The sequence below is a fragment of the Rattus norvegicus genome, chromosome 19, assembly GCF_021556685.1.
Source record: "Rattus norvegicus strain SHRSP/BbbUtx chromosome 19, alternate assembly SHRSP_T2T, whole genome shotgun sequence".
Classification (NCBI taxonomy): Eukaryota; Metazoa; Chordata; class Mammalia; order Rodentia; family Muridae; genus Rattus; species Rattus norvegicus.
The window spans coordinates 24,250,892-24,275,461 of record NC_141552.1 but is presented as its reverse complement, the minus strand read 5'-3'; the positions used below and the strand labels follow the sequence as shown (position 1 = coordinate 24,275,461).

The window sequence follows — 24,570 nt, the reverse complement described above, 5'->3', positions numbered from 1 at the left end:
TGTTTTCTGCTATGATTTACTGAATATGCTTACTGGACCTGTGAACTGGAAATCTAAATTCTCTTCTATTCTATTATCCTTAGGTTTGGACTTTTAATTCTGTCCTGAAATTCATGGATGTTTTGTATTCAATAAACCATACATGGTTATCTGAGATGGGTATTTTGTGATTTGTGAGGTGATCTCCTTGACCCCAACTCTTACATTTAGCACCACGTTTTATAATGAACAAGGTCAAGAATGGTGACCTCTTGCCATAAACTATATGAAAAAGGCAGGTGAATTAATGTGTGTCAAGTATCAGTAGATTCCTGGGTGGTTTTTGCTCCAGGTTGGCCATATGCAACAGTTTCAAAAGCCCAAGTTTGATGTTCCTTGGGATTCCCAAGATGATGCACTCAGACCTGACAGACAACACCCAGAATCCTCGTCAAAGAAATTGATTTATAAAATCGAGGGAACGTTACTAAATCATGTTACAAAATATTTGATCACACTGTGATCTCCAAGAATGTATTATTTACTGAAAAAGTAGTGTGTGGTATAGCAGGGCCATGGCACAGACATTTAAAGCAAGAGTTGTTTATTCATGTAAACATGGACTTAATTACGGTATGGCTCACCTACCACACACATTTATGGCAAAGGTAAAAAGTGCACTTAGGTCCAGCAGATCAAGACACAACGTGAAAGGAAATCTAGATAACTAAACCAATGGAAAGTTTTTGAGTTAAAGGATTTTTAAGAAAGTGTTCAGAGGGAACAGGACTGCTCTTCTTCTGGGAGGTCAATGAATCAGGAAAGACAGTTGGGAGCTTTACTTGACTTCAGCATCTGACTCCTGAAACTTCATTGGTAAAATTAATGTCTGGAATTTTGGATTGTAAAACAACAGGTTGGCCCTGCAGCTTTTGGCAAGGCCCATGGACAAAGAGGTCACATCTGATGGGAACAATCTTAAAAGCCATCTGATTCTGGTAAGTCACCTGAGAAGTCCTCAAGGAGAGAGGAATGAATGGGTAGCACCATAAGAGAAGGCTTTAGGATATCGGATAGTGCTACTCTAGATGCCTTGGAAATAGAAGCAGAAAAATGTAAAGCTAAATGACTTCGCAGGAATTAGCTCATTTCTCATTATGATTTTTTCATATTGGTATTTTATATTTATTCTTTTTTTAAAATTTAAATCAAGAGCCTTAGGTTGTAAGGTGAGGCGGTCTTAGAATCAGAAAATACTTAGAACACTTGTATGGCGCCCCACAACTAACACTATCTGGCTAGAAATTCTACTTTTAATCTCGTCATCATCGACAGCTTCCATTTAACCAGCAGGGTCCATGCCAGGCAGACACTGAGCAGGTTGTATGTTCTGTTAATCTCCACAACAACCCAATTCAGCAGAAACACGTCCATTTTACACCTGAAGAAACCACAGCTCAAAGCAAATGAGTATCAGGGTCCCCTCAGTCTCACGGGCTGTCACTCAGACCCACATCCTTCTCTGTAAAGGGAAGCCATGGGCCTGATGTGGCTGTGCAAGCTGACTCTGCTGAGATGATCAATGCTATTCTTGACCCTGGGAGAATTTAAGACAAGGTGACCCACAGACTCCTGGGGTAGATTCTGCCTCTGGGTTCTAGGGTGGGACACAGTATCCCTTGTCGTGGGTCTCTACTCAGCTGAGGAGTCTGCTCCCATGTGTCAGCTTCTATGGCAGTGGTTCTCAACAGTCCTACTGCTGCAACCCTTTAATACAGCTCTTCATACTGTGATGATCCCCTCCATAAAATTATTTCATTGCTACTTCATAAATAATATTGCTACTCTTATGAGTCATAATGTACAAGGTATCTGATATGCAATCTCTGTGAAGCAGTTGCCACCCACAGGTGGAGAAATATTGCTCTATAAACTTTTTTTTTTTAATGAAAGGCTTTCACCTCAGAAGTACCTGGAGCAGTTGTAAGAGCCCTGAAATACTGACAAGTTTTGGCAGGCCCAAGACTGCTTGCCTTAATGACAACAGAGATTCCTGGCTAAAGGCACAATCTGAAATCACTGTCCCCAGGTCATTTCTTGCCTAAGTTTTCCCTCATTACAATGTCTGTCTGCTTGGACATGTCTGTCCAGGAAGCCAGTCCATGTAGTCTCTGATACAGACAGAATGCTAAAGGCAAGAATGCTTTCCCTCTGTTGGCCCACAGTCATTTCTATAGAAGTAAGTTCAAATCCCCTGTGGATAAATGTGTGTCTCTCACATGGTGTGTGAGACTTGAAATGTCAACCGTTTGAGTTGACAAAAAACAAATTTCACTTCAGATTTACAGCTGACTAAAAATTATTTTTGGGAGAATGCAGAGGGTGGCCAGGTCTGCAGAGTCAGATCCCCTCCCTGCCTGGGATGATCCCACCCTCAGTAGACTTCAGCTTCACCTATAAGGTGTAATCAGAAAAATCTGACCGTAAGATTCTGAAGTCCACAATATGCAAACCCCTAAAGTTGATAAACGGCCTATATGGGGGTTTTCTCCAGTTTAAACTATTCTGGCTTCTTTTCTCTCTTGTGCTGCAATCTGTTCTCTCAGGTCTGTTGATCCTGGAAGGACCTGGGTTCAAGTCAAGGCCTCGTGGGTGGGGAGGAAGATGTTCTGTTGTGTGAATGAGTATGGATTAAGAATGTAGCCCCACCAACAGATTGGGAAAAGATCTTTACCAATTCTACAACAGATAGAGGGCTTATATCCAAAATATACAAAGAACTCAAGAAGTTAGACCGCAGGGAGTCAAATAACCCTATTAAAAAATGGAGTTCAGAGGTAAACAAAGAATTCACAGCTGAGGAATGCCGAATGGCTGAGAAACACCGAAAGAAATGTTCAACATCTTTAGTCATAAGGGAAATGCAAATTAAAACAACCCTGATATTTCACCTCACACCAGTGAGAATGGCTAAGATCAAGAACTCAGGTGACAGCAAATGCTGGCCAGGATGTGGAGAAAGAGGAACACTCCTCCAATGTTGGTGGGAGGCAGACTGGTACAACCATTCTGGAAATCAGTTGGAGGTTTCTCAGAAAATTGGATATTGAACTACCTGAGGACTGAGCTATACCTCTCTTGGGCATATACCCAAAAGATGCCCCAACATATAAAAAAGACACGTGCTCCACTATGTTCATAGCAGCCTTACTTATAATAGCCAGAAGCTGGAAAGAACCCAACAGAGGAATGGATACAGAAAATGTGGTACATCTACACAATGGAATATTACTCGGCTATCAAAAACAATGATTTTATGAAATTCATAGGCAAATGGATGGAACTGGAAAATATCATCCAGAGTGAGGTAACCCAATCACAGAAAAACACACATGGTATGCATTCATTGATAAGTGGCTATTAGCCCAAATGCTTGAAATACCCTAGATGCACAGAACACATGAAACTCAAGAAGGATGACCAAAATGCAGATGCTTCACTCCTTCTTTAAAAGAGGTACAAGAATACCCTTGGCAGGGAATAGAGAGGCAAAGATTAAAACAGAGGCAGAAGGAACACCCATTCAGAGCCTGCCCCACAGGTGCCCCATACATATACAGCCACCCAATTAGATAAGATGGATGAAGCAAAGAAGTGCAGGCTGACAGGAGCCGGATGTAGATTGCTCCTGAGAGACACAGCCAGAATACAGCAAATACAGAGGCGAATGCCAGCAGCAAACCACTGAACTGAGAATAGGACCCCCGTTGAAGGAATCTTAGAAAGGACTGAAAGAGCTCAAGGGGGTTAAGACCGCATATGAAAAACAATTCCAACCAACCAGAGCTTCCAGGGACTAAGCCACTACCCAAAGACTGACCCTGGGCTCCAACTGCATACGTAGCAATGAATAGCCTAGTCAGAGCACCAGTGGAAGGGGAAGCCCTTGGTCCTGCCAAGACTGAACCCCCAGTGAACGTGATTGTTAGGGGGAGGGTGGTAATGGAGGGAGGATGGGGAGGGGAACAGCCATATAGAAGAGGAGGGGTTAGGAGGATGTTGGCCCGGAAACCGGGAAAGAGCATACAATCAAAATGTAAATAAGAAATACTCAAGTTAATAAAGAAAAAAAAAAAAAGAATGTAGCCCCACTCTGACTGGCCAACTAAGCTCCAGAAAATCTTCCCCAATCACAAAACTGGGCCATGTGGGAGCCTAAACTGTTTAAAGGGGAGAGCTGAGTGCTTTCTCCTGGAAGAAATACTTGGGGGTTGACTGTCACTTGTGAACCTTCTGTGTTAAGTCATTTCTCAGAAGGGAAGCTTTCCTCTAACTCTTCCATGGGACCCACCCAGCACTGGGGCCTGAGGATCCTATGGTGTTGCAGCTCTGAGCTGGGAGGGGTAGCTCTCACCCTGGCATGGAGAAGCCTGTTTTCACAGCTGATCTAGATCTGAGGAACAGGGGCTTTTAAAGAAGCATGTGAGAGTATCTCCTGCAGGAGAGCCCAGTCTGCAGGGAAAGTCACACAGGACAGCGAAAAGTGACTTCGCAACAAACACAGGGAATGGGAACCAGGGAGGGCACTGGATGGATGGTCGGAGAGTTTGAGAAAGCCTGCATCTCCCTAAAAGACTTCCCACAACCATAAGTCCCACCACTGTCCCCTTCTCACAGGGGAGGCTCAGCAAAGCCTGCCACCTGCTGGGATCCCTGCAAATTAAAACCACAGTGGAGAACTGAGGAAAGCACTTTGGTGGAGGGGGAGACACAAGTCTCCAGGGCCAGGCCAGCCTTCTGTCCCTTTGGTTCTCCTCACTTCACAGAGGTGCCTATTGAAAGGTGAGGCAAGCCGGGATCTCAACAGTCTTTGGCCAAAGAAGTGAGAGCCCACAGGGCAGAGCAAGGCAAAGCAGAGCCAGGCAGAGCAAAGTGAAGCCCTGCCAGTCAGCAAATAGGCCTTGGGCATGTGGGACTGGTGGCAGCAGTGCTTGCCCTTGCTCTCCTGGTGGTGCAGAACACCTGCCTGGATGTGGGGAAACTCACAGTGGCTTGTCCTCCAGCTGCAACTGCCAGTGCTTGGGGAGGGGGAAGTTGAAGATGCTCCCATGATCCTCCGATTCCCGGGCCACTTTGTCCATGGTTGTCCATGTTCAAGGCTGTGGTCAGCCCCGCCAGAAGCCCCGAGGACAGGGAGAGCAAGCACAACTGGCCAGCAACCACCATGGGCATCTGCGGTGGGACCCAGGCCAAGTAGCCACAGAGGCGCACCAGGCAGCCAGGCACCAGCCCCAAGCCTGTGCATACTGAGGCCAATGACACTCCACTAGTCCCTCCCACCATGCACATCCCACCCCTGGCAGGCAAGATCTCTCTGTCCAGGGCTTCCCCCAGACCTCCAACTACCAACAGCTCAATGAGCCCTTACTTAATTCTTGTTAACCATAATGGCTTGTCATAAAAGGTCATTGGGAAAGTCAATGATGAGATGAAAGCCTTAAAAGAAAACTAGAGAGACTTACTGAAATGAAGAAGAAAGCTCTCTTCCCAGTAGGAGCCTGGCAGTCCCAAGCTCAGGGCACCTCATGTCCAGTCTTGAACCCAGCATGCATTGTTGTGGAGAACCTGCCTGCTTAAGGACCTGGCTTCCCACTCATTCTCCTGAGATGATGACTTTAATTCTTTTAATTTTTACTGGTTATTTTCTTCATTTCCATTTCATGTGTTATCCCCTTTTCCAGTTTCCTTTCTCCACGAAGCAGAGTCCAGCTCACAAGCCTGAGCAGCTGCAGCCATAGTGCACCATGGGGGATCCTGGGGCAGACTGTTTCATCACCAAGATCCTGTAGACCCACAGGGGCTGCATGACCTTAAAGGAACTGCAGAGTAGGAGCAGGCTCCAGAGGCAGAGCTCTATGAGCTGCTGGGCAAGACTGCTTATTCCTATTGGAGACTGGAGATCAGGCAGGGATCACGCTGTAGGTGGCGGCTACTACTGAAGCCTGTGGCTTCAATCTCAAGTGCATCCAGGGACCATGCTACAGATTGCCCAAGCCTCTGCAAGCTCAAACTTCTGGGACAGAGTCATTATGCAAAATCCCAGAGAAACCTCTGCAAATATCCACACCAAGTTTTTAGGAACAGAGCTTCCAGGTCCTGAAGAATCATGAGCTTTCTGGGCTTAACCAAGAGGAGCCGGCCTTCTTCCTGGTACAGGGGGATGCTTTTCTCCTGCAAAAGTTACTACAAAGGAGACAGCCACAAACAGATCTGCTTGAAGCCACAGCCATGCAAGAGAGTCCAAGTCTGTGAGCACTTCACCCAGGCCAACTGCCGTTACCTCAACTGTCTCAGGTCTCATGACCTGATGGACAGGAAGGTGCTGACCTCCGTGACTGAGCACGGGCTGAGTTCTGATGGGGTCCAGAACATCCAGGACATCTGCAACAACAAACACATTAGGAGGAGACCCACTGGCATGAGAGCTCCTCATGAACATCATAGCAGCAGGGCACACAGAGACAGAAGCAATAGCAGAGACTGATTCCTTCCAAACAGCCTAGGATTTCTCTCCCATGTCTCATTTTGGCATCTGGTTCACCTTGTCCAGATGTCACCAGCTGTAAGGATTCCCTGGAGGACGTGTCTACAGCTGTCACTCAGGAGGTCAAGAACCTGGGGACCCAGGACTCTGCACAGCTTTCCTTGGTCTCATCTAAGGCTGCTGGTGTCTGAGGACCCAGTCACATGAGAGCAAGCCAGGGGTTTTCTGAGAATGGACATCTGGATGGCTTCTTTTCTAGAAATCCTACTGATTCTTTGTAAGCTCCTGCCCTCTCTGCTGGCTTTCTTCTTGCTGCAGCAAAAAGAGATGAGTCCATGTCCATGAGAACAGGCATGCCTTCTGGACACCGCATGGAGGTCAAGGGAAAGAATGAGGCTCCAGACATCGATTACATCCCATTTTAAATGGTTCTATTGATGGGGTGACAATGGAAGAAGCAACAGACTCAGGAATTCTAGGTAAAGGTAGAAACTCAGGGAAGGAGTTTGGCAATGTTCCTTCTCTTTCAATTCAGTGGAATAATTGAAGCACTATTGTTATTGGGTCTTCATTAAAAGTCTGGTAGAAAGGATGCATTAAAGCCATGTGGCCCTGATTATTATTATTTTTAATTTTTGGAGTGGCAGCCTTTAATGACTGTATCTATTTTCTTATGGGAATTATTCATTACCTTCCCAGATCTGTATTTAACTTGGTATTTGTTATCTGTTAGAAAAATCACCAGTATCAAATAGATTTTTCACTTTTCTGTAGTAAAGGCCTCTGAAGTAAGCCCTAATGATTGTTGAATTCACTCAGTGTCCTTTGTTATATCCCCCTTTTCATTTCTGATTTGGTACTTTAGATATAGGCTCTGTGGTTTGTCTGTCTTGTGGATCTTCTCAAAAAAAAAAAAAAAAGCCAGCTCTTGCTTTGCTTGGCTCTTTGTATCATTCTCTTTGTTTGTAATTGATTGATTTTAGTTCTGAGTTTATTTCCTGCCATCAAATCCTACCAGACTCTCTATGGGATGAGGCTTTGCCTCACCTTGGTAACAGCAGCATGTGATACATGAAGCTTTTGCTGCTCTCTGTAGTGGGGACGACGTCACAATTTCACTGAAAACCATGCACAGCCTCGTTTTAGACTGTATTAAAGTAGCCCACGATTTCAGTGCTCCCTGCAAGGTGCCATGAGACAGTAGTAACATGAGTCTGCCTGCACCTCGACAGTTTTCACTAGGGACTTCTAAGTGATTTTATGAAAATTTATAGTGAGTTCATGGATGAACATGCACAAACACAAATGCACACACACACTTTACTGGCATGGTGCACATTCTTTCCACACAAAGAAGAAAGTGAGTATTAATGAAAACACACCAATAAAGGAATCGATGGACGGGGTTGTGGGGAAGCTGGGGCTTAGAGTTATTTAAAGGCCCTGTGCAGGCTCTCCTTCTGTTGGAGGCTAAACTTCAAGTGCAATGGGGTTCTTTATTTTCTTTCTGTATAGCACACAGAGCTAGGGTGGAAACTAGTTTTTGATCATATTTGGCAAGTACTAGAACACTGAATTAATTCCTAGGGCTGGAACCCTATTAATGTTCTACAGAATTACAGGGCAGGCTGGATGAAGACTCTCAGCTGACAATGTGGACATCTCAAGACAGGCACTGGACAATGGCTGACAGACTTGTATGAAGACTGGAAATGTTTTGCTATCTCAGAGGAAAAGAAGGCCCCTCCGACTACACTGTACTCTAAGGACAGTTTATTCAGGTAAGGGATGACATGAACTGTTGTCTCATGTCACAGATGTGAGCACAAAATATCCTAGGTATTGTATGCCAATGGTAGCATTAACAGAACAAATCACACAGTGCTGTGAAGATATAGAATATGACTATATGTAGCAAGAACCAGGCCTCTTCTAGTTTCTAAGATCATACCTGAGAACCTCAAATATAGTAATAATGTGATAATGTGGTATAAGTCTAGTTACAACTAGTTTCTATTGTGACACAGATGACTCTTTTTGTGTCATGGTCAGCTTATAATAAATGACTAGACCTAAGCATGAGAATAACCAAATACTACATTGCTTCTCTAGCTGCTGAGCTTTTAAAAGCCCTGGTGTGACAGCAAGCTTTTGTGGACATCTGGATTATTCCTTCTGTACTTTAACTCTCTAAGTCAACCCCACTCTGAGTAAGTCAGTTCCATTCCATAAGTTGGAAATCAGTCAACTGGAAAAAAAATACTTTCTCAATACAAACACAGATTGGCCATGGAAAAAGGGCAGCTTGAACTGTCCCACCTAGGTCCTGGGCTTGCACAGGCCTGCTCTCCAAAAGAAACGTGTGTTCACAGCTGCAGGCTGCATTCACTATGGATGCTCTTGAGGTTCCAGCTGGTGGATAAGCTCTGGGGCGGGACAGACTCGCCCTGCAGCTCTATTGATGGGGTGACAATGGAAGAAGCAACAAACTCAGGAATTCTAGGTAAAAAGAGAAACTCAGAGAAGGGGTTTGGCAATGTTCCTTCTCTTTCAAATCAGAGGAATAATTGAAGCACTATTGTTATTAGGTCGTCATTAAACGTCTGGTAGAAAGGCTGCATTAAAGCCTAGTGGCCCTCATATATATTTTTTAATTTTTGTAGTGGCATCGTCTAAATACTATCTATTTTCTTATGAGAATAATCTTATGACTCTTTGTATTATCCTCTTTGTTTGTAATTGAATGATTTTAGTACTAAGTTTATTTCCTGCCATCAAATCCTACCAGACTCTCTGTAGGATAAGGCTTTGCCTCATCTTGGTAACAGCAGCATGTGATAAATGAAGCTTTTGCTGCTCTCTCTAGTGGTGATGACGTCACAATCTCTGTGTAAACCATCCACAGCCTGTTTTTAGGCTGTATTATAGTAGACCACCATTTCAGTGTTACCTGCCAGGTGCCGTGGGACACTAGTAACACACGTCTGCATGCACCTCGACAGTTTTCATTACAGTCTTCTAAGTCATTTTATGAAAATTGATAGTGAGTTCATGGATGAACATACACAAACACCTGCACAGAAACACAAACAAACACAAACTCTCTCTCTCTCTCTCTCTCTCTCTCTCTCTCTCTCTCTCACTCTCTCTCTCTCTCTCTCTCTCACACACACACACACACACTTTACTGACATGGTACACATTCTTTGCACACCAAAAATAAAGTGAGCAGTAATGAAAATACACCAATAATGGAATTGATGGAGGGAGTTATGCAGAAGCTGGGACTTAGAGTTACTTAAAGGCCCTATGCAGGCTCTCCTTTTGTTGGAGGAAAAATTTCAAGTGCAATGTGGTTCTTTATTTTCTATCTCTAAAGCACACAGGCTATGGTGGAATGTAGGGCTTTGAGCATGTTTGGAAAGTACAATCACACTGAATTAAATCCTAGGGCTGGAACCCTATTAATCTTCTACAGAATTACAGAGCAGCCTGGATGAAGACACTCAGCTGAAAAGGTGGACATCTCAAGACAGGCACTGGACAATGGCTGAAGACTTGTCTGAAGACTGGAAATATTTTGAAAATTCAGAGAGAAAAAAAAGGACCCTCTGACTACACCGTACTCTAAGGACAGTTTATGCAGGTTAGGCATGGCATGAACTATTGTCTCATGTGACAGATGTCAGCACAAAGTATCCAAGGTATTGTATGCCAAAGGTAGCATCAACAGAACAAAGCACACAGTGTCATGAAGACATAAATTATGAGTTTGTGTAGCAAGACCCAGGCCTCTTCCAGGTTCTTAGATAGTAACTGAGAACCTCAAATACGGTAGTGATGTGATAGTGTGGGGGTGAATCTAGTTACAACTAGCTTCTATTGTGACACAGATGACTCTTTTTGTGTCATGGTCAGCTTATAATGAATGACTAGACCTAAGCATGAGAATAACCAAATACTACATTGCTTCTCTAGCTGCTGAGCTTTTAAAAGCCCTGGGGTGACAGCAAGCTTTTGTGGACATACTGGATTGGTCCTTGTGTACTTTAACTCTCTGAGTCACCTCCACTCTCAGTAAGTTAGTTCAATTCCATAAATTGGAAATCAGTCACCTGGAAAAAATACATTCTCAATATGATCCCAGATTGGCCATGGAAAAAGGGTAGCTTGAACTGTCCCACCTAGGTTCTGGGCCTGCACAGGCCTGCTCTCCAACAGAAACCTGTGTTCACAGCTGCAGGCTGCATTCACTATGGGTGTCCTTGAGGTTCTTCCCTAAACTGCCTAGATTAAAATAATTTTCATGCTAACAATCAAAAAACTCATTATGCCAATCTGGCCAACAGGAAGCTAATTTCTATTCTGTATTTTGTCAGATGTGCAGAATACATATGGTCATCATTGATAATAGGTGAAAGATCTGCTCTAATATGGACACTAAGTGGTACTGGAGGATGATCCTGACCCACAATGAGGAGTGGGAACACCAGAGCCCTGTAGGGATGGCTGGCAAGCTAACACATTGAGCATGCACAGCTCAGTAAATTTCCTGTGAATACTCATCTCCTGAGATCTCTCTATTTAATTGGAGGTGATCCTGTCCACCTAATACAGTACATGATGTGGAAGGACAAAAGCACCTGCAGGAGCTGTGGTGATGACTCACAGGATAGAGCATCTGCTACTCTCTCAGAAGAACCACATGGACCCTAACAATTGGGTAAAGCATGTCAGTGATTACTTCATAAAGTGTGTGTCCGAGAAACAGCCACATTTTCCACACAAAAGACACTGTCACACTGGGTACCCCTTGGTGACTTTGAATTCACTTATTAGCCCAGGATCCATGGAACATGCAGAGATCCATCTCCACCTGTCAGTTCTAAGTCCACAGGAGGGGACAGAACCCTTGAATAAGAATGATGGTCTTAAGAGTCAAGAGATAGAATTCAATTTTTATTCATAAGGAATTCATTTTTACAACAAAACAGGATTAAAACAAATAAATTAAAATATTTAAAAATATTTGAAAAGATAAAAACAGTAACAAGAACATATAAATATGAAACAACAAAAAGAAAATTTCAATTAAAATCATAACAAAAATATTTCTAAACACCACAATCTTAACGAACATTTGGAAGCACAGATGTATTGCTGTTTCTCCTCTTGCACACATAATGAAGGGCGGTCCCCCAAGTTGTCTCTCAGGTGCTTTTTTCTGAGAAGAAAGTAAGACCTCAATCAGTTTGGCTGGCTTAGTGTTATATAAATTTAGGGTCTCTAAGCAATGACAAATTAACTCTGAGGAAGAATACTCATCCAAAAAATTTGTTACCATTCAGGATGTTTGTCATCAGGGACTCCTGAGAAAGCAACTTATTCTTCAGGAAGCTCTCTTACTGGTGTGTGTCCAATTCCAGCTCTCTTGCACTTTCTGAGACCTGGGAGAGGAAGGCAGTTTTTCAGACACTGATTTGGTGGTGAAATGCAAGGCAGCTGTCGGAAGGCTGCCTTCTACCATCTCAGTTCTATTGGACAGTCAACATGGACCTTTTAACTGATATCATTGTTGCTACTCTTTGGGAAGGGCAAAATCTCCAGAGAGCCTCAAAGTAATATGGGCTGCCAATATGGGACCCAGACTTATACCAGTGCAAACCAAGAACAGGGCAATGGAAGGAACCTCATTGGGTTGCAGGAAGAAAGTAGATGTTCATATGTCACCAAGGTTAAAACCAATGACAAGTTCTAATTTGACATTTGCACTTTGTTCTTATCCCGCAAAGGTGCTTCCCACACAAGAAGTCACATGACCACAGAGTGTCATTTGTCAAAGAACCAAGAACTTGTTCAAAACTCCACAGAGCATCCAATCTATCACGTGGATATGCAATAATGAGGTATGTTATTAATCTGTCACCATTTCTATACTGCAGCTTCAAAAAGAGCAGCAAAATATGCTTGCACAATAATTCAGTTTCTGAAAAGTGGTTGGCTTCCCAGAATACTTGTGCATAGGCAGAGCAATGAACAATTCCATTACATGAGGTGGTTGGCTGGTTGTGAGTGTAAATTAGAAAGGTGATAGGAGAAAGCAAAGATGTTTCAAATTGGCAAACTTTATCAGATATTTTTAAGCTAACACAGCTGCTCAACCCTACCAGATGATGCTGGGTCTGGACGTTGCTGGTCTTTATCTTTCTTGTTGAAGTCAACCAAATTTTTCTGGTTCAGTGCACAATCAAGATGTACCTCCTTGCTCTCCTGCTTCAGTGGGACCAACTTCTTCATACATGTGTTCTCCATCAGGAGCTGGCTGAGCAGGTTTCTGGAAATACAGTCTGCATAGTAAGATCATGCTGCCCCTTTCTCCCATTCCCACTCCCGAGTGCCACTAACTCCACCAGGACCCAGATACCCATGAAGACTTAACAGAATTCATTTCGATACATATAAGGCTGCTGCACAAACCACAAAGAGTAAATTCCGGGAAGAATAAATTGTTTGTTTGGCCCGAGCACCAATTAGTGTCCACATCTCTCAAAAAGAACATGGATCTACAACTATCCATGAAAGCCCAATGCATGGGGGCAACATCAATTAGTAGTGGGCAAACACCCTCAAAGGAGGTCAGTAGAACCAAGAGAAGGTCATGCTAACCATGTGGTCCACACACTGAGTTTTGTAAAACCTGGTATGACACCATAGGTCCAGGTCAGCCTAATAACCTGCTGACTTCAATCAGTGCTGTTCTATCTAGAGCCTTCTGAAGATGCCTAGACAATCCTGGGATGAGTAACAGTCTTTTGTGGAACTGAAAACTGAGTCCTAATGACCCTGGCACACTGATGTGTAAACAGCACAAGAGATAGAACCAGAGCTGAAGACCGTCCAATCCAGAACAAAGAAAGTCAGAAATGGCCATTCCACAGGTGATAGGCTTTCTGACCAGGACTTACCTAGAGAAGGTAATCTCCTTCTTCAGCTTATGGCTGTTCTCATGGATCTCAGTGTTCTCCATCTCTAAGTTGTGCAGAATTGACATGACCGCCTCCTCCATTCTCTCCAGGTCTTCATAATATGGATTTGGCCTGAAGTGTGGCCTGGCCCCAAATGATAGAATACAATGAACATCAGCATTTAGGAATATATGAGCTCAGGGTGGGTCCTGTACTACCCCAGTCCTGGAAGGACACCTTCTGAATTCTACATATTGGATCTTCTTCAGCTTCAGAAACGTGTTTTTCTGCGTCCAGGACACCAGAATCTTGGCATCCAGATGGAGGCTTCCCTGGCTCCCTTTGTTCAATCAAGAGGAAATCTGCAGTCAAGCCAGTTGAGCTATCAAGAGCCTAGGCCACACCTCTCCATGCTCCCCCACCCAACACAGCCAGAAACCTGTGATTTCTTTTCTCCTGTTTTGACAAGAGACCACATATCAACACAAAATTATAATCTGCACAAGGAATACAAATATACAGACAAACGTGGCCACATAGTCAAAGAACTGTACTGTTGACAGTGGGGCTCCCAGAACAAAGCATTCACATGACCATGAAAGTGTTACAGATAAATACTCAGGCCAAGACATAGACCCCTATATTCCATGTGTGGAGGGAAATATAAACATATAAAAGTTGTGCATATGCATTTGGATGTATGCACACACAGACTCACAGACTGAGACACACCCACAAAAAAAAGAGAAAAGTTAACAGAATCAGAGAAAGAGAAAAACAAATATGGAAACAGAGAGTACTGTGAGAACCAGGAGAAATGCATGCACCATTGCTGTCTCAGAGTGCAAGACACACAGACAATAACAAACAGGCCTGAGCCTGAGACCTTCTCGTCAAGCATTGAGATGAACAGTTTGGGAACAGGCCCCTCGGGCTGCTGCCTGGATCTTCCAGCACTCAGTCCCCTGCCTAGCAAGTACAGAGACTCACCATAAACTCACTGCAATTACAATCTTGCAAAGCCACCATCTGTCAAGGACTTTGCAAATGCACACTAGACACTCACTCTCCCTGACTTTATCCCCGAATTCTTCATTCAGACCACAAGATCTGCTTTTCAATAAATTAAGCAGATGAGTCCATTTTCCATCTTGCTCCTCAGGAAGGGTCAAGGTTCTGAATCTCCTCTATATGGGAGGTGAGGTTTAGCACAGGGTGGTTAGGGAGGCACAGCTTTCTAGAACCCAAAACCTTAATAGGATAAGAAGAAGGTGACCTTGCAGACCCAGGAATGAAACAAGAGCATTTGGAGCGATTCATACCTGTTCTTCATGGATCTCTCTGTCAGAAACCTCAGGCGATCTCTCAGGTCATTTCTCTCCTCGGTAATGAGCTGCAGCTCTTTAATCAGCTTCTCCTTTTCCTTCTTGGCCTGATTCTCGCTTAGTTCAGTGCCAGGGGATGATGTTTCTCTCCCAGCGTCTGTAGGTAGAAGAACACAAGTGAACCTGCATGGGGAGAATGCATAGAGTGTACATAGACCACAGTTAGGCCTAAACAGGAGAACAAGCCTGGACCCAGTGTCACTGCTAGGCGATTGGTCTATGCTTAAGAGGCCTCCTCAGTGGATCTCAGTTCTCCCACTACTCTATAGAGACCAAGAGATGTAAGCATCCAGGTGTTCCCTATTCCGGACATCAGGTGCTTACATGGACCACGGAGATGGCTTCTCCAGGATTATCATCAGCTGAACAGGGTACAGCTTGGTTTCAGGACCCTCACCCCTGTGGGTTCGAACTCAGATGATAAATTCACCATCCACAAGACTTGAGTGATTGGAGACACTCAGATGTCCTACCCTGATACTCTAGGCCAACAACTTTGGATTAAAAACACATTTCCATGGAGGACATGTTCAACAGACTTATCAGTTCCCCTATTTGAAATACCAAATGCCCGAGAAGTTCCAATAGGTTACAGGATGAATCTTGGTCCACATGTTCCAAATACTTTTGGTATTTTAGAAACATGTTTGTAACACACAACCTCTAATATATAAAGCTAACGATGACCCTGCCAGTTAGAAGAAATCAGAGGAGGTCGAAGAACATAAGGTTATTGCCTGGAGCACAATTCTCCCCCTGTTCCTACTGTCAGATATCCACTGTATTTAAAGAAGCAATGATAGTGAAGTACATTGCTGCCCTGTCTAAACTCAGAAAAGGTTGACCCTCCATGACTCCTGATGGTGTTATTATACAATGTAACATAACAAATGCACTGTAAAAGTAAGGACCAGAAGTTCACAGAATAATAGCATTGGCCTTACCATATCCTCCCAGTGGGGATGGGGAAAGTAAAGTTCTGAAATCCTGACTTTCAGGAATTGTGATATTCATGGAAATTCAATTTCTTTTCAGATGCTCCAGTTGTTGTGGCCCATTGCTAGAAAGGTCAGCTTAAGCCTGCAGCCCCCCTGGCAGGAAGCTCAAAATACACTACCCAGAACTTACTCAACATTCCCCAGAAGTGCTGTCTTTGTCCATCATTACTTTGAGACGAAAGGCTAGACTCCTTCACTTTAGTCTCTCCAGAATCGACGTTCCCCTTCCCAAAATGCTTGCGAGGACGGGAAAACATGTCTTAGCTTGTAACCGCCAGACTCAGACTGAGAGAAACTAGGGCACTGGTTGTCACTACAACACTGGTGACATCACAGAGGATGCCAGAACTCTCTAGGAGACAATAGAATGTCCAAGAAGGGACAGCAGATGTCATGGAGAGCAGACTTTGCCTCCCTGCTAATGTTCTCCCTGTACTGAGCATAAGCAGAGGTGCCCTTTCCAGGAGACTTTCCTGGGGCAGAGCCACTGAGCATCTCCTGCTTCCAAAGCCAAATTTTCCTCAAGGCTTGATTATAAAACCTTAGTAATTCTTATGCATCTAAATGAATGGTTCCTTCCATATCTTGCCCCAAAATGTCTCATCCTAACTCAAATTGTCTTCATTCACCAATGTTAGCCATTAAACCTTCCTGAGATTTCACACCAGTTTGAATATGCAGTCAAAAGTTCTCTTGTCTCATTATGTACGGGTGCTTTATATCACATCAAGAAATAGTCTGCATGGTAGGTTACAACATGGGCGTGTGTTAGGGGAACACTCATGAAGTCATGTGCTTAGCAATTGACAATTGCCAGAAAATTCCTTAGTTGAAAGAGTTGAAGTCTTTACGGTGCTAGGAACAGTGTGGAGACCAGTTGGCAGAGGAAAGTGCAATATTGGACCCACCAATGAAGGGAACCTCATGCTGCTTGTGGGGTTCTCATCTCTGCGCCAATGTCGCCAAAGGAGCACTGCTGACAGGCCTTCTATCAGAAGCTGAGCTTCTATCAGAAAAATAAAATAGTCAAGAGATATAGGGGGTGCAGATAAAGGTGTAGGACGAGGCTATACATATCACTACGTGGATAGAGCAAGGACCCAGCACTTGTGCTCTGGGTCATGGGCTTCCCCACAAACACAAAAGCATCTGTCACAGTAAAAAATGGATACTGTATTGAGTGCACACACTAACACTGATTGATCAGATCCATACCCCAGATTTTGGGGGCAGATCCATGGCCCCAAATATCTTCCTCTCAACTTATACAGCAAAAAATAAGAAAGAAAGAAAAAGTCAAAACAAAAAGCTCAAGCTTCTCATATGAGGATTGCAGGAAGTGTGATCTGGTGGTCAGTTCTGATTAGGCCATTTTAGATAGAACAGTGCACAGTGATGCTTAATGTGATGGGTCCTATATAAAGCTTTCTGCAATATTGGAATTTTAACAAGCCTCATCCAGAACATACAGAACAGGAAAGGATGTGATCACCATGTCCTTGCTCTCTATCAGGTTATTTTTCTGTGTCCGTGATTGTCAGCCATAGACAGCAACAATCTGAAATAGCTGGTAGACATGGGAAAACGTGGCTAAAACTATAGTTGTGGGTTACACACCTCAACTGTCAAAGGCTAATGCTGTCCTCACAGTCCCTGGAGGCCCCTCTTGTAAGACTGTCCACTGGAAAGTAGAAGCAGGTTTATCTGAGCTCAAAGTGAACCTGGCCAGGTAGGAAGAGGGCAACATGGGATACTTGAGACCCTGTCTAAACCAGCACAGAAACCCACACTTCCTTCAAAGCATCATCTATGAATTCTTGATTATCTACCATTCTCTCCCTACCAGTCTTTCAGACTGGAATTGTAGAAAAGAACTGGAAATGATCTTCCTATTCTGAAGACCTTGATCTCTCTTTCCTTAGGTGCACATTAAGAACTCATGCAAATGGGTATGACCATCTGAACATCTTAGTATCATCTACTCAGTATATCCAGCATAATACTGTGCCTATGGCAATCTCAAGCTTCCTTGAGTTTTGCTGACCCAGCAAGAAGTATGAAGTACTGAGGTCAAACCCCAGTGATCCTTTCAAGGGTTTAGAAGAAAGCCATCAGAGAAACTCCACTTCTTTGTCCTTAGATTAAATCAAGCTGATACAATGTGAACCTGGTGGGCTATTTAACCATGCATCTTTCTGCCAACCCCACCTTTCTGAATTCAGTCCATGTGAACCTGCATGCGGAGAATGCATAGAGTGTACATAGACCACAGTGAGGCCTAAAGAGGACAACAAGCCTGGAATCCAGTGTCACTGCAAGGAGTTTGGTCTTCGCTTAAGAGACCTCCTCAGTGGGTCTCAGTTCTCCCTCTACTCTATAGAGACCCAGAGATGTAAGCAGCCAGGTGTTCCCTATGCCTGCTGACACACGCAATAAATGCAGTAAATTTTAATTTCTGTTCAATTGTTCAGTAACTTACATACACTTGCATATTGCTGTGGAAGTGATGGGGTTTCGTGATCAGCATTGCATTTAACAATGCATAACCAATCATCCCTCCTAGAATGATTCTGTATATAGAGAAAGAAAATTTATTAGAATGGCTTATAGGCTGTGGTACAGCTAATTCAACAAGGAATGGAAGGTCTAAAACGCAGTAGTTACCCCTGTTGAAGCCAATCCCCCTAGCATAGCTGTAGCCATTTTGTTCCATGCCGGCTAGATACTTCATATTCTTGCTGTAATATGTCACATATCATTGTTGTCTGAAAATAATTTAACACAGCAGGGTCAGGAATGATCACATAACTTGTGTATGTTTTTTTTTTATCGGTTATTTTGTTTATTTGGATTTCAAATGTTAACCCCTTTCCAGTTTCCCCTACAATAACCCTGCATTCCACCCCCTTCCCCAGCCTCCTCGAGGGTGCTCCCCCACCCACCCATTCCCGAAATACTGGAAGGAAATACTTTATGTTGTCAGGTTTCTTAATCTTAAATTTCATAATTATAAGCTTCATGTAGGACCAAAAAATTAAAGGTCAATATGAGGGCTGCAGAGATGGCTCCATGGTTAAGAGCACTGACTGCTCTTCCAGAGGTCCTGAGTTCAAATCCCAGCAACCACGTGGTGGCTCCCAACCATCTGTAATGAGACCTGATGCCCTCTTCTGGTGTGTCTGCAGACAGCTACAGTGTACTTATATATAAATAAATAAATCTTTAAACAGATAAAAAGTCAGTATGAACCTTTGTTGTCTAAAATGGCTTGAGTCAGGGCTGACAAACAGACAGCCCTTCCAGCACCTGCCTATGAGCTCACAGTTTTAGGCTTTATAAACTGACATAGAAAAATGTCCAGGGTCCTAGCCTGACAAATTCTCAGCTACGTCTCTGATGATCAGTCTTAGGGTGGGCATTCAAAAAACCATCCCTCTCTAAGTGAGGTCAGAGTTTGTGTGGTTTATGGGGCAACTCCTGGACCCCAACGGTTTTGTCCATAAGGCTGGATATTTCAGCTGCTCTTCAGTACATGCAGGAATCCTGAAGAAGTAGGCAAATTAATAAAGCAAACTTCCTTCTTCCATGTCCTTGATATGAGCTGCCAGCAGAAGGTGTGGTCTAAACAACAACCAACGGATTGGGTAAAGATCTTTATCAATCCTACAACAGATAGAGGGCTTATATCCAAAATATACACCGAACTCAAGAAGTTAGACCGCAGGGAGACAAATAACCCTATTTAAAAAATGGGGCTCAGAGCTAAACAAAGAATTCACAGCTGAGGAATGCCGAATGGCTGAGAAACACCAAAAGAAATGCTCAACATCTTTAGTCACAAGGGAAATGCAAATCAAAACAACCCTTAGATTTCACCTCACACCAGTCAGAATGGCTAAGATCAAAAACTCAGGTGACAGCAAATGCTGGAGAGGATGTAGAGAAAGAGGAACACTCCTCCATTGTTGGTGGAATTGCAGACTGGTACAACCATTCTGGAAATCAGTCTGGAGATTCCTCAGAAAATTGGACATTGAACTACCTGAGGATCCAGCTATACCTCTCTTGGGCCTATACCCAAAAGATGCCCCAACATATAACAAAGACACATGCTCCACTATGTTCATAGCAGCCTTATTTATAATAGCCAGAAGCTGGAAAGAACCCAGATGCCCTTAAAGAGAGGAATGGATACAGAAAATGTGGTACGTCTACACAATGTATATTAATCAGCTATCAAAAACAATGACTTTATGAAATTCATAGGCAAATGGATGGAACTAGAAAATATCATCCTGTGTGAGGTAACCCAATCACAGGAAAACACACATGGTATGCACTCATTGATAAGTGGATATTAGCCCAAATGCTCGAATTACCCTAGATGCACAGAACACATGAAAATCAAGAAGGATGACCAAAATGCAGATGCTTCACTCCTTCTTTAAAAGGGGAACAAGAATACCCTTGGCAGGGAATAGGGAGGCAAAGTTTAGAACAGAGGCAGAAGGAACATCCATTCAGAGTCTGCCCCACATGTGGCCCATACCTATACAGATATTAGGTAAGATGGATGAAGCAAAGAAGTGCAAGCCGACAGGAACTGGATGTAGATCTCTCCTGAGAGACACAGCCAGAATACAGCAAATACGTAGCCGAATGCCATCATTAAACCACTGAACTGAGAACTGGGCCCCCGTTGATGTAATCAGAGAAAGGACTGGAAGAGCTTGAAGGGGGTTGAGACCCCATATGAACAAGAATTCCAACCAACCAGAGCTTCCAGGGACTAAGCCACTACCCAAAGACTATACATGGACTGACGGTGGACTCCAACTGCATACGTAGCAATGAATAGCCTAGTAAGAACACCAGCGGAAAGGGAAACCCTTGGTCCTGCCAAGACTGAACCCCCAGTGATCATGATTGTTGGGGGGAGGGCGCTTATCGGGGAAGGATGAGGAGGGGATCACCCAAATAGAAGGGGAGGGGAAAGGGTTGAGGGATTTTGGCCTGGAAATCGGGAAGGGGAATAACAATCGAAATGTAAATAAGAAATACTCAAGTTAATAAAGATGAAAAAAAAAAATAAAAAGAAAAAAGAAGGTGTGGTCCAGATTAGAGGTGGGCCTTTCCATCTCAAAAGATCTGAATTAAAGATTTATCTTCTGATCTCCAAGATTTGGATTACAAGTAGGTCTTCTTGCTTCAGAAAATTTAATTAAGAAAAAAAAATCCAATGGTGCTAATGCCTTTAGCCTCAGCATCCAGGAGGTAGAGGCAGGTGGATCTCTGAGTTCAAGGCCAGCCTGGTCTACAATATGAATTCTAGGACAGCCAGAGCTACACAGGGAAACCCTGTCTCAAAAAAACCAAAGAAGAGGAGGAGGACCAAGAGGAGGGGGTTGAAGAGAGGAAAACAGAAAGAAGGAAGGAGAGAGAGAGAGGGGGGAGAGAGAGAGAGAGAGAGAGAGAGAGAGAGAGAGAGAGAGAGAGAGATCCCCCTCACAGGGCGTCAAGCCATTTGGCATTAGTTAATTCCAGGTACACTCAAGTTGACAACCAAGAACAGCAATCCCATTACGTGGTTGTGATCTCACCCTGGTAGGCTCCTGAGTAGGAGGCTGAAGCAGGAGAATTGCCATAAGTCTGATGCCAGCATGAACTACACACGTGTTCCAAGCCAAGCCAACCTCAGCTACAGTTTGAGATTCTGTCTGAAAAATATGAAAGAGAAAGAAAACATAAATTCCTAGAGCAGTGTTTCTCAACCTTCCTATGGCCTCAACCCTTTAGAACAGTTCCTCAAGCTGTGGTGACCCCCAACTACAAATTATTTTGTCGCTACTTCACAACTGTAAATTTGCTACTGTAATGAATCTTTATTGTAGTGTAAACTATTTGATAGGAGACCCTGTGTGGGTCACGACCCCCAGGCTGAGGGCCTTTGCCCTAGAGGCGGTCTTGGCCCAGATTATATAGTTCATATTATGATGGGCTCTCTCAGCGTTTGAAGGTCAAGTATATTCACTTGTACCATCAAAACTTAAAAATTCAGCTGAGCTGGTGGCTGGTATGGTGTGACATCCCCCAGAATACCTTTGCCATTTTGTTCCATGCCTGCCAGCCATTTCATATTGTTGCTGTAACACGCCTGCTGTCACTGATGAGGAGAAGGGACTTGGCTCAAGGACATGCTGACCACACACCTTGTTTTGTTCTGAATGTTCTGTATGCGGTTTGCTAATCTAGAGAAATTCTACACCTGAAGGATTGGTTCTCTGAAGTGGACACAGGTGAAAGGCTAAGGCAGATGTGTGAAGGAACGTTTCACTGAGGCAGACGCAGGTAAAAGGATGTTCTGCTAAAGCACACATGTGAAAGGACACGTGATGAAGGGTTCTGCACTAAGAACACACATGCATTGGTCTGCCTTGCATTCTGTAGTTGAGCTGCATTTGTTGGGACTTCATAGAACCACAGCAAAAACCCTTCTGGTGGGCTGTGTAGTTTCTCACTGTTTCCTTGGACTCGTGCTGATGGACAGAGTGATGTCAGCTGAGACAGACACATGTGCTGACACAGGACACACGCTGAGGCCAGGCCCACGGAGGACACGGGATATTGAGAGGGAGTTTGGATGGAGTTATGCTTGCGTAGCTTGTTGGTCTGGGGTCTCTGCTGATCTCTGCTCGCCTGAGAGCTGCTCTTACTGACTGTGTAGCATCTTGGCTGCTCTTTGTTCCCCTTGGACAGCCCTCAGGACCAGGCGCTCCTCTCCGTTAACCATGGCTGCTGTCCTCTTCCTCTCTCCTCTCCATCACACATGTTCTTCCTTTATTCTCTGGCAGCTTCTTCCTCCTTCTTCCCTCCTCATGATCCTCTCTAGCAAAGCCCTCAAAGCTCCCCTCCCCCATCTCTCTGCTGTGCAGCTGTTGGCTGTTGGCTTCTTTATAATCACAGTTAACTGGGAGCAGGGTCAGTTTTTCAGGGTTAACCAGTGTTGAGTTCAACAAATTAGCATTAAAATACAAGCAGCATTAGGCCAATACACTACAGGGGTTTTTGTTTGTTTGTTTGGTTGGTTTGGTTTAATTTTCATTTACCTTTTTACTTGAAATTTTATTTTTCGCTATTTTTTATTAATCGGTTATTTTATTTATTTACGTTTCAACTGTTGTCCTGCTTTCCACACTCCCCTCATCAAACCTTACATCCCATTTCTGCTCAGCTTTGCCTATGTGACAGTGCTCCTGCACCCACACATATCCATCCCCACCTCACACCTCTAGGATCTGCATTTGGTGGGGCAATAGGCCTCACCTTGAACCATAGAGCATCCTTGCATACACTTTGGCTGGCAGTTTGGCCCCTGGGAGCTTTGGGATTAGGGAAAGAAGATCTGGTCAGATATTAAATCCAACGATTGCTGCTTTCTCTTCTTTTTCTGGTTATAGGTGAAATTATGTTTGTGTGCTTATCTTTTTATAAATTATTGAGAGAAGATTAATGTCTTGGTTTTTCTTGGTTATAGTTTAGTTCATTGTCTTGGAGTTTTCCTCCTATTAGCCTCTGTTGTGCTTTCTTACAGAAAAGAATTGTTTAAATTTGGTTTTCTCATGAAATATCCTGGTTCTTCCTTTTATGGTGATGGAGGATTATGCTGGATATAGGGGCCTGTGTCTGCATTACATCTGCCCAAGATTTTCTGACTTTTAGAATCTCTGTTGAGAAGTCTGGTGTAATTCAGATACGTCTGAATTTATTTGTTACTAGATATTTATACCTTACCCCTTTTAATGTTCTTTCTTGATCTGTGCTTTTAGCGTTTTAATTATTACGTGAATGGAGGAATTTTTCTGGTACAATTAGTTTGATGTTCTGTAGGCTTGTTGTACCTTTATGGCCTTTTCTTTCTTTACCTTATGGAAGTTTGCTGCTATGATTTGTTGAAGATGTTTACTGGATCTATGAACTAGAAATCTTAATTCTCTTCTCTATCTATTATCCTTAGGTTTCAACATTTAATTGTGTCCTGAAATTCTTGGATGTTTTGGATTCAATAAACCATACATGTTTATCTGAGATGGGTGTTTTGTGCTTTGTGGGATGACCTCCTTGACCCCAGGCTGCATGAAGAATCTCAGCTGACAGTGGGGACATAAATTATAAGTATGTGTAGCAAGACCCAGGCCTCTTCCGGGTTCTTAGATATTAAAAGAGAACCTCAAATACAGTAGTAATGTGATAGTGTGGTGTGAATCTAGTTACTATTCTCTATTTTGATATAGATGACTCTTTTTGTGTCATGGTCAGCTTATAATGACTAGAAGACCTAAGCTTGAGAATAACCAAAGACTACATTGCTTCTCTAGCAACTGAGCTTTTAAAAGCCCTGGTGTGACAGCAACTGTTGGTGGACATTCTGGATTATTCCTTCTGTACTTTAACTCTCTGTGTCACTTCCACCATCACTAAGTTAGTTCAATTCCATAAATTGGAAATCCAAAACCTGGAAGAAATACTCTTTTTTTTTAAAGATTTATTTATTCATTTATTATATACAAGTACACCGTGACTGTCTTCAGACACACCAGAAGAGGGCATCAGATCTCATTACAGATGGTTGTGAGCCACCATGTGGTTGCTGGGATTTGAACTCAGGACCTCTGGAAGAGCTGTCAGTGCTCTTAACCACT

The 24,570-nt window shown here is 43.5% G+C and overlaps 2 protein-coding genes across 10 annotated transcripts in view; one reads left to right on the top strand and one right to left on the bottom strand.

Moving 5' to 3' along the window:
• The window catches only part of LOC134483599 (disks large homolog 5-like), a 124,854-nt gene that overhangs the window by 6,400 nt on the left and 93,884 nt on the right, over nucleotides 1-24,570 (top strand). Inside the window, exons 2-5 of one of the 2 annotated variants that reach the window (XM_087596411.1) lie at nucleotides 896-977; nucleotides 8,138-8,304; nucleotides 10,002-10,169; nucleotides 12,316-12,429. The gene's annotated coding sequence lies outside the window, so the exon portion shown is untranslated. The remainder of the gene's footprint in view (nucleotides 1-895; nucleotides 978-8,137; nucleotides 8,305-10,001; nucleotides 10,170-12,315; nucleotides 12,430-24,570) is intronic. The other variant, XM_087596410.1, reaches the window with a different exon arrangement.
• LOC147999194 (disks large homolog 5-like) overlaps nucleotides 11,462-24,570 on the bottom strand; it is a 37,389-nt gene continuing 24,280 nt past the window's right edge. For 3 of the 8 annotated variants that reach the window (XM_087596265.1, XM_087596269.1, XM_087596268.1), the window contains 5 exons: nucleotides 14,811-14,970; nucleotides 13,489-13,632; nucleotides 12,691-12,857; nucleotides 11,865-11,970; nucleotides 11,462-11,747 (listed from right to left, as the gene is read on the bottom strand). In XM_087596265.1, coding sequence (XP_087452391.1) covers nucleotides 11,906-11,970; nucleotides 12,691-12,857; nucleotides 13,489-13,632; nucleotides 14,811-14,821 — 387 coding nt within the window. In that variant the 5' untranslated portion in view covers nucleotides 14,822-14,970 and the 3' untranslated portion in view covers nucleotides 11,462-11,747; nucleotides 11,865-11,905. Of the gene's footprint in view, nucleotides 11,748-11,864; nucleotides 11,971-12,690; nucleotides 12,858-13,488; nucleotides 13,633-14,810; nucleotides 14,971-16,001; nucleotides 16,159-16,779; nucleotides 18,637-21,471; nucleotides 21,589-24,570 lie in introns of those variants that run through there. The other 5 variants (XM_087596263.1, XM_087596262.1, XM_087596267.1 and 2 more) reach the window with 5 other exon arrangements.